The sequence below is a fragment of the Rousettus aegyptiacus genome, unplaced genomic scaffold (genome assembly GCF_014176215.1).
Source record: "Rousettus aegyptiacus isolate mRouAeg1 unplaced genomic scaffold, mRouAeg1.p scaffold_m13_p_16, whole genome shotgun sequence".
Classification (NCBI taxonomy): Eukaryota; Metazoa; Chordata; class Mammalia; order Chiroptera; family Pteropodidae; genus Rousettus; species Rousettus aegyptiacus.
This window is the reverse complement of record NW_023416291.1, coordinates 41,564,223-41,585,900: the sequence shown is the minus strand read 5'-3', so window position 1 is coordinate 41,585,900 and position 21,678 is coordinate 41,564,223. Positions and strand designations below refer to the sequence as shown.

At 52.2% G+C, this 21,678-nt stretch overlaps 3 protein-coding genes and 1 pseudogene across 3 annotated transcripts; 1 reads left to right on the top strand and 3 right to left on the bottom strand.

Annotated features, from left to right (window-relative positions):
- Positions 1–1,143: 1,143 nt before the first annotated feature.
- On the bottom strand, positions 1,144–1,262 carry LOC118612556 (annotated as a pseudogene).
- A 696-nt stretch (positions 1,263–1,958) lies between these two features.
- Positions 1,959–7,084, top strand: RAB3A (RAB3A, member RAS oncogene family). The gene is made up of 5 exons (XM_016166535.2): positions 1,959–2,115; positions 3,247–3,474; positions 4,540–4,658; positions 5,253–5,377; positions 6,223–7,084. Exons 2-5 carry the CDS (start codon positions 3,247–3,249, stop codon positions 6,411–6,413), a joined length of 663 nt encoding a protein of 220 aa, XP_016022021.1. The 5' UTR covers positions 1,959–2,115; the 3' UTR covers positions 6,414–7,084.
- A 6-nt stretch (positions 7,085–7,090) lies between these two features.
- On the bottom strand, positions 7,091–10,442 carry MPV17L2 (MPV17 mitochondrial inner membrane protein like 2). The gene is made up of 4 exons (XM_036234392.1): positions 9,857–10,442; positions 9,009–9,179; positions 8,208–8,284; positions 7,091–8,088 (listed from the first exon to the last, which is right to left on the bottom strand). Exons 1-4 carry the CDS (start codon positions 10,041–10,043, stop codon positions 7,903–7,905), a joined length of 621 nt encoding a protein of 206 aa, XP_036090285.1. The 5' UTR covers positions 10,044–10,442; the 3' UTR covers positions 7,091–7,902.
- A 6,718-nt stretch (positions 10,443–17,160) lies between these two features.
- IFI30 (IFI30 lysosomal thiol reductase) lies at positions 17,161–20,562 on the bottom strand. The gene is made up of 7 exons (XM_016166588.2): positions 20,309–20,562; positions 19,209–19,391; positions 19,045–19,119; positions 18,713–18,805; positions 17,768–17,920; positions 17,533–17,586; positions 17,161–17,448 (listed from the first exon to the last, which is right to left on the bottom strand). The coding sequence occupies exons 1-7, from the start codon at positions 20,420–20,422 to the stop codon at positions 17,383–17,385; spliced, it is 738 nt and encodes a 245-aa protein (XP_016022074.2). The 5' UTR covers positions 20,423–20,562; the 3' UTR covers positions 17,161–17,382.
- Positions 20,563–21,678: the final 1,116 nt, after the last annotated feature.

The window sequence follows — 21,678 nt, the reverse complement described above, 5'->3', positions numbered from 1 at the left end:
TTTAACCCCTAGGGTGGCGGGGGGAACAGGTATTTTTGAGTGCCATCTACTTTTGAAGCCTGAAGCAGGCATTTTGAAGGTCAGGGAGCCTAACAGACCCCATACTTCCTCACCTGCACTCAGTACCTGGATCAGCTATCCTGGAGCCCCACCCAGAGCTGGGTCTCAACTGCCAGCCTCCTAGTTGGGAGGGGGTGGGGCGAGGGCTGAGGTAAATGTATTTATTTATTTGTTTTTTATTAATTTTTTTATTGCTTTTATCAAGTTTCCCAATTTTCCTCAGTGGGTTTTCGGTACTTTTCTAGTCTGAGTGGGGAGAGGGACAAATACATTACCCTTAGAAAAGACAGATTTCCCAAATGCAAGCAGAGTGGGAGGGACGCTGGGGGCAGGCGTGGGTTGGGGGGGGGTGGGCAGACTCCAAGCGCGAAGTTATTCTGGTCTCTCCCGCGCCTCTGCAGCTGGCAGGCTTTTTATAAACAAGTCCGGTTCCCCGCCCCTCCACTCCCCACCCCGCTCCTGGGGAGGAATCAGGGCGATCAGGATTCTCCTGGAATCACAAGTACCTTAATGAATCAGGTGACTTGGAGGGAGTTGGGGGCAGGGACTTGGAATGAGGTCCAGGGTCTCGTTCTCCTGCCCCCTGCAATTCTTTTCCTCTTCAAGATTTGGGTGAAAAAACGATGGAGCATCTCAGTCCCCAAAGTCCCCACTCTGAATCCTGTTTCCTCAGGATGGAAGGAGGGGTAGCTCTGGCCCTGTCTTTAACTCAAGAACCAGGAAGGGGTGAAGCTTTTTCCAAGCCTTTATTGTTGGGTCTCTAAGTCTTGCTCTTACCCTCCTTGTTTCCTGGGTCTTAAAGCGCACGCCTTGCGGTTTAGACGACAAGACGTTTCTCTGCCCTACTTCCGCCTTTTCTTTGAAAATAGGTCTCAGGGAGGGGAGGGGTTCTTGGAGCGTCCCTCAGACCCTTTCCTTCTTTTCTGGGAATTGGTGGGAGGGGTGACTCTCTTGATCCCTATTTTTTTCTTTTTTCTTTTATTTAATTAATTAATTTTTATTTATTTATGCGAGGCAACCTTTGGTTAACCTCAGATTGCAAGGACCTGTCAGTTTACAATCCCTTATTTTTTAATTTTTTTACGCCTACAGCACCTGGTCTTCCTAGGTGGTTTCCTATCCAAGTACTAACCAGGCCTGCCCCTGCTTAGCTTCCGAGATCAGACGTGATGGGGCTTGTTCAGGGTAGTATGGCCGTAGACTCTAATTTTCTTTTTTTTAGCTCAGAAACAGGGTCGTGCATCTACCAGCCCAGCCCACTTTGAGGGTCTTACATCTCAGAAATTGGACAGTCTCTCTTGACCCCTATTTCTGCTTTTTCTTCTTTTGTACTTATTTATTTGAACTCGATATATAGGGATAATGGAGAAGCTCTCTTCTATTTTCTATTCCTCTTTTATGAAGTTGGGAGTAGGGGGCGTTTGACGAGAGGTTACAGAAACTCGCCCTGGGTGGGGACCGCCGGATTGTCCCACTTTGCGGTACAAGGGTGGGGAAGGGGAACGCCCCCTGAAGATCCTAGGTCAGCCAAGGCCTTAGCCTCTCGTCCCTTCAACTGCTCAGGAGCCATCATTGGATAGAAGGAGGAAGGTAATAATCTGATTGGCTACTTGGCCCATCACTCTACTGCTTAAGCTATTGAGAGGGTGCCGCGCAGCCCCGCCTCCGTGACACTGGGTCGAGGCGGAGCCGGGAGGCGATCCCTCCCCTCCTGCGACGTCCACGCCCGCTACTGGATATGTACTCTGGGCCCCGCCCCATTTGTGCGTCAATCTGCGCGGGAGTCCGGCTGCTCCTGGCTCTGCGGGCTCAGTGAACCACATCTCCAGGCGCAGCTCCGCCCCAGGACGGCGTCACGGTCACATCTGCATATGAGGCCCCGCCCCGCTCTTTGCAGGACGTCACCGCTGACTGCAGGGGCCTGAGCCGCTGCTGCTGCTGCCGCCGCCGCCGCCGCTGCCGCGCAGCCCCACATCAACGCACTGGGGACCCGTAACCGCCTCTGCCATAAAAGTCGCCGCCGCTAAGGTCGCCACCGCATCGGTGCACGGCAAGGTGAGCACCCAGGTGGTCTGGTGCACTCCCGCTTGGAGCAGCGAAATAACCTTCATTTGACTGATGGGCTGGCGGGGGCGGGAGAAGAGGTTGGCAAGGGTTAAATGGGGGAAGAATGCGGTGGTCGCAGGCCTGGGGAGGGGTAGGGCCCCGACTCCCTCTACCTGCCGGATCCTCACGCCCCTACCCCCCAACCCCAGCTCTGCGGTGGAGGGGGAGGGGATGCAAGTGCCTTGCGGGAAGCTGCGTGCGCGTGCGCGGGGTGTGCACACGCGTGTGCGCGCCCGCCTGTGCCGGTGGGTCTGTGTGTACCCTTGCGTGCGTACCTGGGTATGTTCGTGTGACTCCGTGGCGCCTGACCCAAGTATGTGCGTGCTGCACGCTTGTGAAGGAAGACGCGTGGATTGTGCGTGTGAGTGCACGGCCGTGTGCATATGTGTTTGGGGATGCGTGCCAGTATGGGTGACGTGTACACACCTGCATGGGTGAAGGGCGCCGTGTGCACGGTGGGTTTGTACATTTGTATATGCATGTTGGTGTGCAGACAGGTGTCTGCATCTCTGCCCTGTGCACGGTGTGTTCGACCCTCATATGTTGAACAACCGTGTATGGGTGTGTGCCCTGCCGTGTGCACGTGAGCGTGTGCACGCTCCGCCTATATCACGTGATATAGCTGCCTCAGTTTGAGCTCTCCCAGCCTGGGAGTCGGGGGGGAAGAAGGGCTGCAGATGTGCATCCCTTCGGACAGTCCACGTGTGTGCGCCTGTGCTCCGGGCACCCGCGCTGGGTTCTGAGGAACATAAATGATTGATGGGGGGTAGGGCTGGCCGCAGTCATCCCCTGATGGCACAGCTGTAGGGGTTACAGTTACAGCAAGACTTGGGGTGCAGACCTGCTGGAGAGGGTGTCTCCATTTCTGTTGCTCTGAGCTCTTCCCTGAAGCCCCTGGCCTTTCAAGGTCACAGGCTCCTCTCTGCCACGGGCTCCATGGTAAGAACTGGGGCTTCTGGTGGGATGAGGGTAATCTCCACATGCTAGCCCTGTTTTGTGGTTCTGGAGTTCTCCCCATTCAATGCCTGTGCCTGGGATGACAGGGTACCCTTCATGTTCGCCTGTGCCCCATACCCTTAGATGGCGTCAGCCACAGACTCGCGCTATGGGCAGAAGGAGTCCTCAGACCAGAACTTCGACTACATGTTCAAGATCCTCATCATTGGCAACAGCAGTGTGGGCAAGACATCTTTCCTCTTCCGCTACGCAGACGACTCCTTCACACCTGCCTTCGTCAGCACTGTGGGCATTGACTTCAAGGTCAAGACCATCTACCGCAACGACAAGAGGATCAAGCTGCAGATCTGGGTGGGTCCAGCTGGGGGACTCCTAGCTCCATCACTTTCCCTTCCTGAAACAGCAGCTCCAGCTTTGCCTATCTCTGTCCTGTCTAGATTCATTCATTCATACACTGGGCATTTATCAGATGCCTATCCATGTACCAGAGGCACAGAAGAAAGCACCCCTGCTTTTCCATCGGAGCCTATTTGGTGCTCTCCAGGGCTGGGGGAGGAGCCAATGCTGGGTCCTCTCCTACCCCTGGTATTGGCAGAAGCATCACTGGGCTTGGTGCCTCAGTTTCCCCATCTGCAAGTTCTCCCACGTGTCTGAGGTTTTATCGGATCTTGGCCCCGAAACTCATTGCTTGGAACAGGCACAGGTACCTCCTCCGGGGTTGCCTGGCTACCTCCTCCACCCACACAGAGGCCTGAAGGAGCCTGTTAGCTCCCAGCCCTCCCAGGGCTCCCACTTTGTGCAGAGTAAACCCTGCATCCCTTCCCAGGCCTAGGAGACACTGTCTGGTCTGTCCCTGTGATACCTCCACCTTAGTCTTTCTCTCCACTGCTGCCTCAACCCCCTCACCATTCCTCAGATGTACCAGGCAGTCCCACATCAGTCTGCCCCAGCAATGCCCTCTGCATTGTTCTTCCCCTGATTTCCACATGGCTCCCTCCTCCACTTCCTTTGGGTTTTCAAATCCTACCCCAGCCTACACTACCCATCCCTGTCAGGCTTCATTTTCTTCCTTAATCCTTATTGCCCTCCAACATAGGATACATTTGTCTTTTCACATTTATTGTCTGTTTCCTGCACTGAGCTGCCAGTTGCACAAGAGCAATGATTTTTGTTCATTTTGTTTATAGCTGTGTCCCCAATGCCCACTGTGGGGTGTGGCACAGGGCAGTGCCCTAAACATGTGTACTGATGAATAAGGGAGCGATATTGGACTCTATAGGATGATCAAGCGAGCTCTCCCTGACCCCGTGCCTCTGGCAAGCCCCCACTCCTCTCTGGGCCTCAAGAGGGCTGGACTGAACAATCGCAGAGCTCATTTCCACATGTGGGTCCTCTCTGATCCTGTCTGTTCCCTAGGACACGGCGGGACAAGAGCGGTACCGAACCATCACTACAGCCTACTATCGAGGTGCCATGGGCTTCATCCTCATGTATGACATCACCAACGAGGAATCCTTCAATGCTGTGCAGGACTGGTAAGCACACACCCACCCCTCTCAGACCGTCTTCTGAGCCAGGCTTGGTGCAAAGCTTGGGGCTAAGGCTGAGGGAGCCCCAGTCCCTTGGCAGAAATATAAATAACATTATTGGGGTCTCAGATCCACTGTCAATCTATAATCATTAAAACACAGCATTATCAGTTCAAAATAATAACAAAGGATTTCAAGCAGAAAAATGAAAATATAAATATACAGAAAAAAAAAAGAGAACAGAAAATATAAGGACAGTTGGCACAGGTTGAAGGACATAAACATTTGTAATTTTTTTGCCCAAAAGTAACGATAAATTTTAAGAGAATTTCTGATTTTGCTGAGGAGGGAGAAATACTTCTTTCCAGGGGCAGGGATCTGGGAAGGGAGAGTTTGCTTGAAAAGAGAGATTTCCAAGATCAGGGAATTGTGGGAACAGACGCTCAGAGATAGGAGAGTTCTTGATAGGACAGAGGCTGGAGGAAGAACTGAACCTGACATGTTCAAGGAATAAGGGGGACCTGGGGTGCTGAAGTGGGGTAAGGGAGTGGAGCTCTGATCCTCCAAGCCCTAACCCAACCCTGTTGCCTGCTCCCCCAGGTCAACCCAGATCAAGACTTATTCATGGGACAATGCCCAGGTGCTGCTGGTGGGGAACAAGTGTGATATGGAGGATGAGCGGGTGGTATCATCAGAACGCGGCCGGCAGCTGGCTGACCACCTTGGTGAGTGCCCAACAGGGCTGGACACCTACAGGCTAAAGAGGGACACTAAAGCCCTGAGAAGGGTGGGGACACATCAAAGATCTCTCAGCAAAGCCAAGATAGGAGCGTAGATTCAAGTCCAGACTATTTATGGTTTCTGCAAACTGGGTTTGACACAAGAGCTACGTGAGATGGATCTTGATGGACGCGTAAGAGAGTTCACTCTGCAGAAGTTACTGATTTACTCCGACATTCTCACTGCCCAACCTCATGCTAGGTGTTGCTGGGCCCAGGAGAGGCCTCCAGCTTTGTAGAGTAGAGGGAGGGACCTGAGATGGGGAAATCCAGTGGGGAATCCAGGCTCTGCCTGGCAGAGGTAAGGCTTCAAGGGGTGGAGAATCTTGGAGAATGGTGCTTGAAGAAGGGGTGGTCTTTCAGGGAGAGGAAACAGCTCAGGCAGAAGCCATAGGTGGGAACGATCCTATGCATTTGGGAAATAGGTCACTGGGAAGAAATGTGGCCAATATGCAGGGCAAGTTGGGACTCTTCTGAGGACAATAAGGAGCCACAGAGAATGTGTGAGCGAGGACGGGCACCTGAGTGTCAGATGCCATTAGGGCCAGTGCATGGGGCTGGGCTGGGTGGTGGGAACAGGGGACAATGTAAAGGGGATAGTTTTAGGGTGAAGAAAAGTGTGTAGAAAATACAGAGCTGGCCAAGTTCAATGTTACTTCTCCATGGGACTTGCCAGTGCCTTTACAGTATGGTCAACACTGGGAACATCTAGGTATTTCTAGCTTCCGAGAAGTGTCTCTGTCTCTGAGATTAGGGAGCCCAGGGTCTTCATCCCCCTTCCCTGACCACAGGGTTCGAGTTCTTTGAGGCAAGCGCCAAAGACAACATTAATGTCAAGCAGACCTTTGAGCGCCTGGTTGACGTCATCTGTGAGAAGATGTCTGAGTCACTGGACACGGCTGACCCTGCGGTCACAGGCGCCAAGCAGGGCCCACAGCTCACGGATCAGCAGGCACCCCCGCACCAGGACTGCGCCTGCTGAGAGCTGGCCCACCCACCCTTGCCCCCACCCCTGCCCGCCCCCTCCTCCAGGTCGACCCAGATCAAGACTGGGCCTGACCTGGTTTCCCTGGCTATGGGCGTGAGACCCCTGTCCTGACTTAGCCCGTCACCTTTATTTATTATTGTAGCTATTTATTTATTGGAGATGTCCACTGGGGGCTCGGCACCCCACCCACCCACCACACCCTGTACATACAGCCCTATCCCCGCTCTGCCGTGGCGTGTCGTGGCCCCTCAAACTTACCACCCACCACTCACCCTCCTCTCCAGGTCCACCTTTTTAAAAATTCACCCCCATCAATAGTTCCGTTATGAAGAGGGACCAGATGACCCCTGAGGGCAGGGTGACCAGGTGGTGGGAGGTTGACAGGCCTGCCAGCTGCTTGGCTGTGACATAGTGGGCTGAGACCATGGTGGGGTCTCAGCATGGACCACAGGGTGGGTCAGAGCCAGGCAATGGCCCTCCTGGCTCCTGGGCCCCCAAGGTTTTACCTTTTTTTTGGAGGGGAGGCTGCAGTGCGTACTTATCACCCTGGGAACCCCTGTTTTCCTCATAGACTCGTCTGATGTCATGAGTGTCAAACTTGTTCCCAGTTCCCTAGAAGATGTTATGACAACACTACACACATCCAATAAAGTGAATGGACAACACTGTGCTCTTGTGCGTGCCGCCGGCCAGCGCTGGCTGTGGTTGTCCACAGTTTTCAATGACAAGAAAATTTAATGGCGTTTCCACAATGCATGACCAGAACATGACAGTGGTGCTGTCCAGCCCTTTGTAAGGCTCCAGATCCTGGTAGCCAACTCCAGGCCAGGCCCTGCTCCAACAGGATGGGTGATGTCCCCGCCTTGGTTCTAGGGCCCAGTGCTAAGGATGGGACATCCTGGTCCCTGAGGCTCCCAGTGAGAAGGGCTAAAGGATGACTACTGATCTTCATGGCTATGTTCCAGATGGGGAAATTGAGGCTGGTAGTGGGCTTGGAAGGGGTAACCCAGTCAAGATGCCCAGGAATTGGGGTGGGGCTGGGACTTGGGCCAGGACCCTGGCCTGGACTGCTACAGGAGCCTCTTCACCTTCCTGCCTAGGCGAGTGGTCAGCTAGAGGTCAGTTTTGCCCTGTTTGGCATCTAGTTGCGGGGTGGAGTTGCCCAGTATGTACTTTGCCCAGGGCCACGCTCCCTGGGGGCATGAGGGAGCCTTGGGTTTGTCCACACAAGAGGATCTGGTCGGTTGCTGCACTCATCCCTCCCTTTGGTCTCCTCATGGAGCCCTCTTCCACCTGTTTGGGGACTGAGGTCACCTTGGCTGGAAAGGTGCAGCAGGGACCCAGCAAAGCTCCCATCAGACAGCCGAGAGGGGCTCGGTCTTCACCCTGCTGATCAGCTCTCGGCCTACTCACCGTAGAGTGTGAGTTGTCAAGGGCACAGGAGGCTCTTACCCCAGAGGGGAGCTGTAGTGCCTTTTGGGGCTCACATTTGTGGCTTCTGAGGAGTCCCCTGGGTGCCTGATTTGTCCACTGCGCTCACCCGGTACTTTAGGTAGGAGAGGTATGTGTCCCAGCCCAGTGTCAGGCCATTGATGTAGGTGACTCGGAACTGAGGGGGCACGAAGAGGAAGTTCACCAGCTGCGCTGCTGGCCACACGCACCAGTCAGCCTGTGAGAAGGGGCAGATTGTGGTAAGGAGTGGGACCAGGAGGGACCTGGGTGGGGCGAGAGGGTTGTAATGGGGTGGAGAAGGAACAGGATGGACAGAGCCTGGTAGGGCACACCCACCTTGTAGAATTCCCAGAACTTATCCCGCAGCTCCTGGCAGCTCTGGTCCAGAGTCTGGCCCTCTAGGCAGCCAAGGCCTGGGAAGGAAATGAGAGTGTCAGAGGCTGGAGAGTACTGATGATGGAGTGGGCAGGGCAGGACACCCTGAGGGATAGAGTGTCCCAGGCAGAGGAACCAGGACATTTAAAAGCCATGCAGTAGGAAGAGCAGTACAGTAGGGTGGCAGGTGTAGAAAAACGACACAGATAAATTGAGTCCCAGGTTATAAACATGTACCCCGAATGATGGAGACACACCATTCCTAATGCTGAGGCTGTTTTCTTACCTCTCTGGAGAGTGAGGTGGGGAATGGGTGACAACTTTCTTCTCAGAGCCAAGGGCTGGGGTGATTGTGCCCCATCAAACCCCAGTCAAGGCTCCTCTTCCTTCAGCCTCAGGGCCTTTGCATGGGCTCTTCCTCTGCCTGTTCCTCTGCCTGTTCTTCTGGCTGCTGACTCCTTCTTCAAGTCTCAGCTGAGTTCCTCTCCTTTGGGAACCTCTCCCAACCACCACCCAGGGCAGCCCCATCAGATATTGTCCTCCTCCTTCCTACACTTAGCACCATTGTCTGATTCTGCCATTCACACCTGCCCCCACTGGGTCTGTCCTGTCACCACTGTGATCCAGCCTCTAGGCCAGGGCCACCCACAAAGGAGGTGCATCAGATATGTACCTTGGCATCCTTCTTAACACAAGGCTGGCTCTGTCCCCCACCCCTGACCTATGAGCGTATGCAAAGCCCAAGCTCATGGAGCTCCTTACCCAAAAAGTACCAGACACCCAGCATGGGAGAGGCCACCAGCTGGTCGACTAGGACCTTCCTGAGGATGTTTGGAAGACCCCGGAGACCGGATGCGGGGAGCAGGTGGTCCAGCCAGAGGTACCAGTAGTGCAGGAAGGGGCCCATGCTGCAGCCCACCGCAAACATGCTCGCTGAGGGCAGTCCAAGAATCGGGGTGGGGGGGGGGACCATGGTCAGTCAGGCAAACTGCCCGGTCTACTCCCTCCCTGGCTAAGACCTGGGTAAGCCAGATGCCCTCCCAGAGCCCATCAGGATATTCCCAGCCCCACCGCCAGGCACTATTCCAGGTCTCCTTTTACATCTTCTCTTCCCTTCACCCTGAGAGGGGTGTTCAACCATCGCCTGGCTTTCCAGAGGAGGAAAACGAGGTATAGCGATCCCAGGCTGGCAGGAGCCCAGAGACCACGCCCTTGACTGACTCAGGTGCAGTCTCCTGTGCTCAGTGCTCGGTCCCTCAGTGCGGGAGTGAGGGAAGTGGACGAGGTGGTGGGCGGAGACGAGACCCTGAGAATGGGAGTGGAAAGAAACCCCAGGGAGGGAACGAAGACTCGGCTGGAGGGTAAGGAGATCCCAGAGTTGGAGGAGACGGAGATCCAGGGAAGAGAAGAGACAGAGACCAGGGGTGGAAGGGGAGATCAGGGGACGGGCAGTCAGCCTCTAGGGTGCACGCGGAGATCAAGGGTCCAGCCGAGGACTCAGGCCAGGAGTTAATGGTCACAGCCTGCGGGTCTAGTCCAGGGGTCTCCAAATCTGAGGTCGGGGTCAAAGGTTCCTCGAGGTCAAGGGCCAGCAACCCCGGCCTCCTCACCTGAGCGCCGCGGGTCAAACTTCTGGCCTGGTCGGGCCCGGATCTCCCAGGACTGGCGCGCGCCGTCCCCGGCCGCCATGAGCGCGCCGCAGCCCAGCGTATTGGTGACGAGCAGCGCACGGCCTTGGAATAAGGGCTGCCCTGCCGTGCACAGGCCGCGCAGCCACCGCCAGCCACCAGACGCCATGGCGCTTCGGAACTCAGGAACTGGGGTGCCGGGACCCACCAATCCGGCGTCCCCGCTGCGCTGCTGTTGACCAATCACTGACCGCTCCTACTCTGCCCGCCCCAAGAGGTATTAGCCAATAGAAGGCCGGCATCTCATCTCTCGGCCAATCACTGAAAGAAGCCACATTCTTACCTACCCGCCCAGTATCGCACCGGCTAATTTCACGCCACAGTTTCGCCTGCCGTCCTGTCTCCCGCGTTGAAATGGCCAACCTTAGACACTTACCGCGCTCTCTTCCCTAGTAGACCTCCAGATTTCCAGATTCTCGCGGAATTCCTGAGAGAAGTCCGGCCTGTGGCCCTGACAGCTACCGGGGTGATAGTCTCATCCCTCAAAGATTCAAGGAAGTGGAGGCGAGGCTACAGTATCGCTGCGCGCGCAGCCCTATCCGAGCCAGGTCCAGATACTGACCTTGGAACTGACTTTAGCTGGGCATCTGAACTTAGTTACAGAATAATGATAATAAAAACATTACTCACTGTTCCGGGCACATTACGGGAATTAATTTATTTCACGGCAACTCTGCTGCCGTAGAGGTAATTATATCTCCACATTACTTCCTGTGTTCCTGTAGGGGAAATGTGGATTTCGACGGAAACCTACGCATTACTTACAGGAACAGGGTATCGCAAACTACAGCCTGCGGACCGAATCCTGTCACTGCGTTTTTGTGAGCTAAGGATGTTAAATTTTGTCATTAGTCTGGAAAAACCAAAATAATCTGAGGCATGTGAAAATTATATGAAATTTAAAGTTCTGTGTCCCTAAATTGTAGCTGCCAGCCCCCGAAAGACACACGGACCACCAGGACTCAGTTATAGGAAACGCACTCTTTATTCAGCCAGCTGGGTCTGCCAGGGGTACGCAGACCCCAAATTAAGCAGCCCTGAAATGTAGAGGTACAGTGTTTTTAAGCTCTAAACCCTATTCTTCATTCTGCCTATTTTTCTTCTATTTACTGTCAACCCACAGGTCAGTTGTGCAAGCGGGGGTACAGAAGCAGAAAGCTCATTGTTAGAATGTTATGTTCCTATAGGTGATAGCCTATGTTCCCATGGGCGATAGCCAAGCAGTAATTTTCCAGCCGGCACATTCCCCACTGGCCTTAGCAGAAAATCAAATCCTTGATTCTTCATGTGGAATTTGCTCATAGCCTCTATTTTGTGATACTAAAAGTTTAATAGAATTCTCTTCCTTATATATGCAAACAAGAAACTGAGGAAACATGGGCCAAAAGTTAACAAGAGGAGGAGGAAGATTAAAGGTCCAGCTACAGCAGATAGAAGGGTTGTTAGCCATGGTGACCAATTGAACATCCTATGAAACCAGTTATTTGATTCTAGTATCTGTTTTGTCCCTGGCATCTAAATTTCTCCGTACGAATAGTAAACTTTCTTTAATTATTCCAGAGTTATTGGCATAGAAGCAACAGGTTTCACCTAGAGCCATACATAATCTATCTTGTTCTAAAAATAATAAATCGAAACCTCTTCTATTTTGGAGGACTACTTCTGCTAGTGAATCGGCTTGAAGTTCTAGCCTGCTGAGCTCAGTTAAATTTAGGGGAGTTCCTACCCTGACATAGTAAGTGGGTTTTGGGTTTAGGCACAACCAGCAATCTTGTCCTATGTCTGGGGTGGTCTTATTTAAGACCTTGTGTATTGTCGTTAGCATAGTTATTAATGCTCCTTCTGTTTCTGATTGTGTCTGGTCGAATGCCTGTGCTAAAGAGGAAAAACGGAAGAAACAGAGGGTTAGACTTATGTGTGCTTGAGTCTTAGTCTTAAGGGCCCGTCTTCCTGAGCTGTCCACTCGTGCTGCCTTCACGTGAGAGTGATGACTCCATGATGGGATGCCGTCTACTTTAACTGCAGTGGGTGTCGTCAAGTAGACAGTGAAAGGTCCTTTCTATTTGGGTTCTAGTCCCTTTTAAGTGAACTTCTGGATCCACACAGAGTCCCCAGGCTGAAACTGATGGGGAAGTCTGTCCCCCGGGGCTGAGTGGGCAGCATGAACCCAGGACCAAATCTCCTTCTGTATACTTTGAAGGGCCTGTAAAGATTTAAGTAAGACAAGGTGACACAGTTCTGCCTTTTTCTCATCTTTTATTCTAGGTACTAAAGGTGGGGGTTTTCCACAGAAAATTTCGAATGAGGTTAATCTATTAATATATGGAGTACACCTGGCTCGGAGAAGAGCAAAGGGGAGTTCTACCCAGGTCCCACCAGTTTCTAATCCTAACTTGATTAATGTCTTTTTTAGGGTCTGATTCATTCTCTCTAATTGGCTTGAACTTTGGGGCCGGTAGGTGCAGTGGAGTTTCCATTGCAAATGTAAGTAGCTAGCCAATTGTTGTGATACCTTTGCTACAAAGGCTGGCCCATTATCCGACTGTAAAGTTCCAGGGAGACCAAATCGAGGGAGGATTTCTTATAGCAGTTTCTTAGTAACTACTAAGGCAGTCTCTTTCCTGGTAGAGAAGGCCTCTACCCATCTTGAAAAGGTGTCTATAAAAACAAGTAAATATTTGTAGCCCCCCACAGTCGGGGTTACCTCAGTGAAATTTACTTCCCAGTGGCCCCCCAGATAAGTTTCTCTTTCCCTATGCTTAGGTTCTTCTATCTTCCCCTTCTTTGGATTAACTTGGGCACAAGCCGGGCATCATGAGGCAATCTCTTCTGTGGTTCTTCTCCCTTCTAACAAGTGAAAGTAGGGGTCTAAAGCTTGGAGCATCTTAGTTCACCCTAGGTGTGTGGTCTGGTGTAGTTGGTGGAGAAGAGTCTTTCCAAGCGCCCGTGAGAGCCCGATTTTTCCATCTGGGGTCGTCCACCACCCTTGTTGGTTCCTAGTGGCTCCTTTGTCTTGAAAATATATGTCTTCTTCTGCTGTATAGGTCGGAGATGGAAGTAGTTCTGGGTAAGGGACAACAGTCAGTAGATGTGGTGGGGGCCCCACTGGCCTTGTGGCCACTGTTCTTGCCTCTGCATCAGCTATTCGGTTTACCTCGGCCTCAGGACTATTCCCTTTTTGATGCCCTTTTACAAAGAACAATAGCCACAGCCTTAGGCATCTATATGACTTCAAGTAAGGCTAAGATCTCCTTTTTCTTGATGTCTTTCCCAGCTGAAGTCAGAAGCCCTCTTTCCTTGTAGACGGCTCCATATACATGTGCAGTGGCAAAGGCATATCGGCTGTCTGTGTATATTGTGACTGCCTTATCCTTTTCCTATCTTAGTGCCTCAGTGAGGGCAATGAGTTCTGCCTTTTGAGCAGAAGTCCTATGGGGAAGAGCTTGTGACCAGATGGTGCTAGTTAGAGTTATGACTGCTGCCCCAGCGTACCTCCTTCCTTCCTGCATGAAGCTGCTCCCATCCGTGAACAGAAACTTCATCGGCCTCAGGCAGAGGGAGGGGAGTCTTTGAGGTCTGGCCGCGAGGAACACACAGCGTCAGTGAAATCTGTGCAGTCATGAACGGGGGTCTGGGGTCTGGGTCTGGCAACAGATTGGCTGAGTTGTTGACGGTAGCTTTGGATTTTAGCCATACGTTTGGGGTCATTTGGAGCCTCCCTGGTGTTGAACACTTTCTGGGCTATCTCAACAAGTTGGGACAGGTTCATCCCTGAAAAACCTTCTAATTTTTTGCAATTTACACCACATATCAGGGGCTGCCTGAGTAGCAAAGGCTATATTAATTGCCTGCTAGTTCTCAGGGGCCTCAGGATCAATGGGGGTGTATACCCAGTACGCCTGGTTCAAGAAATGCTCCAGGGGATTCCTGAGGTCCCTCCCGGTATCACTTCAGTTACCTTAGAAAGGTTAGTTGGCTGGCGAGCAGCCATCCTAATTCCTCCAATTAGAATCTGGTGGTACTGATCTAATGCTGTTCTCCCTGCCTGAGAATTGTGGCCCCAGTCTGGGCGGGTGAAGGGAAATTCCTCCTCAATCTGTTCCTGTTTCCTCAACTTTCCTTCCTCAATTTTCCTTCCTCCCGCAGCAATCTTTTGTGTTTCAGTCCGAATGCATCTGCCATCTGCGTTCTTCTGAGCTCAAGGGGATAATTAAAAGCTTTTGGCACTCGTCCCAGGTGGGGCAATGAGTCTAAAAGACACTTTCTAAGAGTCCCATTAATGCTTGGGGTTTCTCAGAGAAAGACGGTTTTTGTGCCTTCTAATTGTACAGGTCACTAGTCAAGAAAGGCATGTAAACCATAAAGGGCCTGTCTGTGTAATGCCCCTGGGGTGATGCTTCTTGCAAGGGGAGAATGGCCAGGGTGGTGGTATCAACTGGCGCCCCGCCCGCAGTGGGAGCAGGAGGCCCATAGGGGTTACCTGCCCGCGTCTGAGGAGGTGAGGCAGTGCTATTGGGCCTCTGTTGTCCTGGATTATAGGATGGGGGAAGGTCACTGTCCTCCGGTCGAGATTGGAGGACTGAGGGACTGGGCTGTCTTGGAGATTCAGTTGCTGCATGTTTCGGGGTACCCACAACTAAAAGTCACACCCCTAGAGAAAGGGCACACCAGTGGAGGCAAGGAGGGGGGTTTTGAACAAGGTTTAATCATTGATTGATGTAGGGAAACTGATCGGGACGTCTTGGGTCTCCCGTAACAATCTTCCAAACATTCTTCACCAAACCCTTGTCAAAGGAACCCTCCAGAGGCCAGTTTACACCAAAAGACAGCCACTCAACTTCACACAATGTCCTTAGAGAAAACTTCATGCCATAGACAGCTTCCTCTACAAACCCTTCTTTGAAATGTTGCAGGAGACAACCCAAGGGTGTCTTCTGTGAACTTGGGCCTCCCCCCATCACTTGTGCAGAAAACACAAAACAGACACTAAGACGAGAACTATTACTGGGGTATAGGTGGACCCAGAGAAGTCCGCCACCTACAATCTAGACAAGACCAGAGACAATAAACAGAATCTGCCAACAGGGCACAGGAGGCGGCATCCCGTAGCCTGCCCATGGTCCGGGAGATACGACTGTGTCCAGGCTCTCCACGGACCCTCAATGACTGGTCAACAGAAACAGAAAGATACCTTTTATTCAAATGTTGAGGCCTTGGAGATTCCAGATTGCCGTCAGGACCAGGAACAAAGAGTGTGTCCTGAAGGTTGCGTCCTTGACCATTGTATTGACCACGTCATGGCATTCAAGGGCCCTGGAACATCTCAGGTTGATCCCTTTGAATCCGTAACAGGGACAGCAACTGCTTCAGAGGCCAGTCTTAGATCTCAGGGCCACTCCTTGAGATCTTGCTGGGGCCTCCAAATGTTGTAGCCGCCAGCCCCCGAAAGACACACAGACCACAAGAACTCAGTGAGTTATAGGAAATGCACTCTTTATTCAGCCAGCTGGGTCTGCCATGAGCACGCAGACCCCAAATTTAGCAGCCCTGAAATGTAGAGGTACAGTGTTTTTAAGCTCTAAACCCTATTCTTCATTCTGTCTATTTTTCTTCTATTTACTGTCAACCCACAGGTCGGGTGTGCAAGCGGGGGTACAGAAGCAGAAAGCTTATTGTTAGAATGTTATGTTCCTATGGGTGATAGCCTATGTTCCCATGGGCGATAGCCAAGCAGTAATTTTCCAGCCAGCACAAATAAAACTTTATTGGAACACAACCATGCCCATTTTTTTCTGTATTGTTTACTCATTCACTACAAAGAGTAGTTGCGACAAAGACTTCCGCCTTTAATAACTAAACCATTAAATCGCCTTGTATTACTGGATGCTTCAAGGTTTTTTGATTCTGATTATATGGGAACTTTTTCTAAGCTCTGTAGTTATATCTGGTAACAATGAAAAATAATTTTTGCCTACAGACATGCAAATAAACTGTCAGGTGGAGAGACACTCCCCCCAATTATTTTTGCCTTACTTTGCATGTTTAATATTCCTGATTTGTCTCTTCTTTGGATCCCCTTTGAAGTGGTAACACCTAACCAGTTCTCCTCATTAATGAGTTAATAATTTTTAACACATGCTCATTTTTACATCTGTATGAGAATCATGGTTTTAACTTTTTTGGGAAAATTACTTCAGCACTTCCTGTTGCTATCAAGTACCTCGGCCTGTTATTCCAGACTTTAAATTTTACTGCATGTTGGTGAGAAACTTCCAGCATGGTTAAAAGAGGAAAATAGTTAAATTATGATTCATAGGATAATCAGGTAAACTTTGTAGACAACCACATTCAAGAAACCAAGTTTCACTTTTGAGAACCAATGTTTACAAAGTCCTCACAGGAAAACTGGCTCACTCACACCTGGCTTGCAGGGTCAGTCTTATAGGTTGGTTCAGGTTGGTTTAAGACCCTTAAAATATTTTGGGGATAGCAAAAAGGGAAGAATTCACTAAGAGGCAGATACTCGTGGAGTTTCTCACCTAGAGTTAGCCAATGATAGAAGCTTTTCTTTTCTTTCTTTTATTTTCTTTTTCAATTGCAGTTGACAGTCAACATTGTTTTATATTAGTTTCAGATGTATAGCTAAGTGGTTCGACATTTATATAATTTAGAAGTGATCCCCTGATAAGTCTAGTACCTACCTGGCACCAAACGTTGTTATTACAATATTATTGACTGCATTCTCTATGCTGTACTTTACATCCCTGACTATTTTGTAACTATGAATTCTAATCCCTTCACCTTTTCCACTCAGCCCTCCCAAACCCTCTCCCATCTAGCAATTATCAGTTTGTTCTCTGTATTTATGAGTCATTTCTGTTGATAGAGGTTTTCTGTTGATAGAGTCCCATCTGAGATTTCTTACATAAACTTCCTGCAAAGCAAACTGAATGCCTACTGTACCTGTGTAAATTATCAGGGCAAACCCAGTAAGACCTGCCAAAGAAGGCCTTTGAGATTCTTTTTAACAAAAGGGACAACACATTATTTGTCCATAAAAAAACAGAGAGAGAGAGAGAAGGAAATCCTGGTATTTGTGACAATGTGGAGGAAACTGGAGAACATTATGCTGAGTGAACTAAGTCAGGACAAATACTGTATGATCTCACTTACATGTGGAATCTAAAAAAGTCAAAATCAGAAACAGAACAGCGGTTGCCAAGGGCTGGGGGTCGGGGATGGAGAGATGTTGTTACAACATCCAGAAGTGTTTATTAAACTGTTTCTAACATAGCACCATTCTCAGTGGGACAAGATTCTTGATACTGGGGCAAAATATTGAGTCTGGGCTTCATGGAATGGAATGTGTAAGTTATCTGGATGACAAGCCACTGAGTCGATCAGAAAAATGGAGCTCAACCTTCATCAGCTCCCTCCGAGTGCAACAGCTATCCCTTGAGGCAGACGTCCCTGTGGGATCTGGTCATGAATGGGCAGACATCTGGCTTCTCACCCTAGAGGAGATGGCCATGAGTTGGGGTCCTGAAAGGAGACCTTACTCCCATTTGCTAAATCCCACTGTTGCCCGTCCACCTTACCTGGTACAATTGGCACACGATGGATAGGAGCTGGCTCATATCTTCCAAGGGTTTCTGCACGAAGCAAGACAGGGGATCACAAGTGCCACCTGCCCTGACCAACCCCTGCCCAGTCCAGAAGGGGCTGCAAATGGCTCTGAGCGTGGCCCCTGCCTTCTTCCTCCCAGACTAGTGGGCACATCCATTATGCCGGTCCGTGTTTAGGGGTCAAGCTGAGGGCTACCAGAGTTCTTACCCCATTGACGACGACCCAAGGCACATACTGGTGGGGTGGCTGTAGAGCATCTGTTAGCTGGGCGTTCATGTGCAAGAGCTGCATGCCACGGTCCCCCATTGCGCAGTCCATAATGGTGTCAGGGGACACCTTTGGGGCATAGATCTGCAGGCACTGAGGGCAGAGGTGGGCTGGTGAGCCTCAGCCTCCACCCTGTTATTTGCCTAACAGTCCCCTCACTGGCCCACAAGCCAGCTCTCTGATTCCTCACTGGCAACAGGGGACAGTTGGGGTCCACAGTGATGTAACGGTGCTTGTAAACGGCAAGTACATATACATGCCTGAGCAGAGGCCCCTGAGGCAGGGGCTCAGGCTGCTCTTGCCTCCCCTACGACCAGACCCACAGACCCTGACCCCTACATTTTCCTCAGAGCTTCCATCTGTGCTGTTCCCTCCACCAGGAACACCTATCTTCCAGCTTCCTCAGCATCTCCTGAGGGCTTCCTCCTCCTCTGCACTCCCTTAGCCCCACTATGGATGTGCAGGGCTGGGGGTGTCTCAGGGTGTGGTCTCCTGGGTGGCCTGAATGTTTGATGAATGAATAAATGATCAGGGCAGGTGAGTCACTCCTTTGGGAGTTCTTTATCATAATCCTCCAGGGCGGTAGGTGGGGCTGTCCTGTCATCCCCATACCCCAGGGGAAGATCATCTGTGTCCCTGCACATTCCTGTTCATCTGAGCCCAGCTCAGAGGCTCCTCTTAGAGAAAACCCTCTCTGATTTACCCATGCCCCAAGAAGATCCTCCTTCCCTTGATTCAGAGATTGAGCCTTTGAGAGGGAAGAGTATTTTCCTGGGGATATACAGAGGAGTGGCAGTTGGGGCCAGGACTTGAACCTGGGTCTGTCTGGGTGCAGGGAAAGCCAGGGTCCCCCAACCTGGGCCAAGTGAGAAATGTGTCACTCACTGGCTTCAGATTGTTCTCCATGTCCTCCATTTCCTCTAAGCAGACAATGGTCAGGAAGGCTCTGTTCTTCTCCAGCTGGTCCAACAGGCAGGCCTGGGGGTGGGAAGTGGACAGGCAAGGATATGAGGGGGGCTCAGAGCACCCCAATACCACTCTGAGAATAATCACAGGCATCTACTAATGAAGTTGTGAATGAAAGCATTATAAATGGAGGCACATGGGCAGAGTACAGAGCTAGTCCCAATCTCCTCTGAGCCTGGAGTTCACCTTCATTACCACTTGCAGCCTCCTTGGCCTCTGTGCCCCCATGAGGCACTCTAGGGACTGCTCACCTCCACCTTGTTAAGCTTGCACTCCTCCTCCCCGTGCTGGCACGTGAACTCCCATTTGCCACTGACATTCCGTTCCTGCAAGACAATGGGGTGAATGCTGGCGGGCCGGCAGGGTACCTTCCAACCCTGGCCAGATGCTCATGGTTTCCCTGGCGCTCATGTACCTGGGCATTTCCATAGGGCACCAGAGTGACATTGAGGATCTCCAGGACCATCAGCCATGTTGGGAAGAGCTCTCGAACCAGGAAGCCCCGGCAGCCTGGGCACAGCGCCTCATAGTAGAGGGTCACATTGACAAGTGGCGGAGAGGGTTCTCTGAGGAGCACCTGCGGGCAAAGGTCGCCGGCCTGCTCGGGAGGAAGTAGTATAACGTGAGGGCAGGCCTGCTTGGTTCTCTTGAAGAAAGGGAGCCATAAATACTAAGTGCTCCTTCTCACTCCTGACTTTAAGGCTTTATTGAGTCCCTGAATCTGTCTGCAAAATGGATATGATGGACTTGCAAACAGTAGACACTTAACTCGTGCATAGCTCTTGGTTTCTTCCAGGTGAGGTGAAAACTTTGGCTTGTGGTGGGACTGTCTACAGTTAGGACTCAGGCAAGCACATTTCTGGTCTCTGACCTCAGTCCTGCCTTCTTTGAGGTGCGTAACACAGGAGATTAATGCCTGCTCATTTGTTGCCACTTCATGCCCAGATCCTTGGCCCTACACTTGCCCTGAGTCCTCTTCCCCTCAAGGGGCTCACGTGCCCACTGCGGATGTAGCGCCTTATAAGTGCTGACTTCCTACTTTAGCTAAGGGGTGGCAGGCACCCAGGTGTCAGCAAGTTGCTCAACCTCCAGGACATGCGTTTGCTCCGCAGAAGAAACACTCAAGCTCTTCCCTGGTCGAAGTGCACCCAGTAGACAGCACCTGAGAGCAGGTGCCATGAGCAGGCTTGTCTGGGCTTCCTGTGGCCTCCAAGAGGGGACCCAGATTACCGCCACAGATGTACACAGTAGGTGCTCAATGCACCCTCGGGCAGGGCGGGACGGGCGGGGACTGGACAGAGATCGCCCAGAGTCTCAGCCTGAGATGTAAAAGTGAAAGGACTCTGAGAGTGTGGCCACAGTGCCGGAAATTAAATAGGGGGATTTTCCGCACCGACGGGGCGCGTCCCCTCCAGACCTTGAGCTGCTCGGGCCAGGTCTGGCGAAGGGAAGGAGCCGCCTGCTCGACTTGGGTGCCGGTCCCCGCTGGCCCACCGGCCGCGTCACCGTTCCTACCTTGCAGGGGGCCGACCCATCGGGGAGTGTGTCCAGCAGTGATACGGGCGCCGCCGCGGGGAAATGGAGCAGCAACAGCACCGGCAGGAACGGCAGGAGTGGAGACAGGGCCATCACAGCTCGGGCACAGGCGCAGCTGCAGGAGGAGCGCCCGAGGGAGGGAGCAGCCTTTAACCCGGCGGTGGCCCTGCCCCCAAGTAGGACCCGCCTCCCGGGGCAAACGCCCCTCGGGGCCTGACTGGCACTTCTGGGTGTCTACACCTCTTTTTCTAGGTCTTTCTTTCCAACCTACCTCCGCCCCCACTGCCGCCAGGTGCTGGGCGGGCAATCAAGAGGCCATCCGGCCGGCCGCTCTGAGGTCCCCCCCTCAACCCCGTCCCTTGCAATCAGGCACACCCACACAGTCATGTGAGGCTGGGGCCTGTGCGCCTGGCTGGGGCTTCCGGGGTGGTCCAGTCCCAGTCCCTAGCCCGGAGACCCTGTACATTAACGGTGGGCGACGCCCTGCCTGGTCTCTTCCTTCTAGCGGGTCTCCGGACATCCCACACTCCCTACCCTTCCCCGGTCCACCTCCCTCCCCCCACCCCATCCCCCTCTCTTCCTTCCCCAGCCCGCCCCCTGTCCCGCTCTCAAGCCCCGACGCTCAGTCCCGCGGGGCTGACTCAGGCTTGACCACAGCTGGGCCAGAAAGCAGAAGCCAGCACGCGAAGGAAGCTAGCTCACTTTTCTTGGTCCCCAAGCCCTGGCTGGGAATCAGGAAAGGAAAGCTGGCATTTCTTCTTCCCACCGTCTCAGGCTCTGGAAGGGAGGTGCATCCTGGCCCCTAGCGTGCTCCATGCGGGGAAGAGAAACCCGGGTTGGAGCAGTAATTACCCGGAGCCTGTACTATGTCCATGAGATGAGAGGGTGGGGGTGACCGTGTAGGGCTCAAATCGGCAGTCAGTTAGCCCCAGGACTGTGATGGGCGCCTCAAGTGATGGAGCTTCAGTTTCCCAGTCTGTAAAATGGGTTAAGAGCCAGGTTTGGGGAATAAAGCCACCATGGAGGGTTGAGGCAGAGGGAGAGTTACCCAAGGCTGAGGGTCGGGGTGGGGTGGGGTGGTGTGGCTAGGCTGAGCCTGGGATGGTTTGACACAGGACAGCAGTGCCTATATACAAAACAGCCCAGATGAAGACTTGGAGGCTGAGAGTATTGGGAGAAGCACCTAGATAGTCACATTTTGCAGGGCCTCAAATGCTAGGTGTGACGTAGAACCAGGTTCCACAGGAGGAAATGGTCATACATGGCCCAGAATATAGCTGAGTCCCCAGAGCCATAGCCGGTTTCCCCCTCCAGTCAGGAAGCCCCAGCCTGCACATCCACACTCAGAA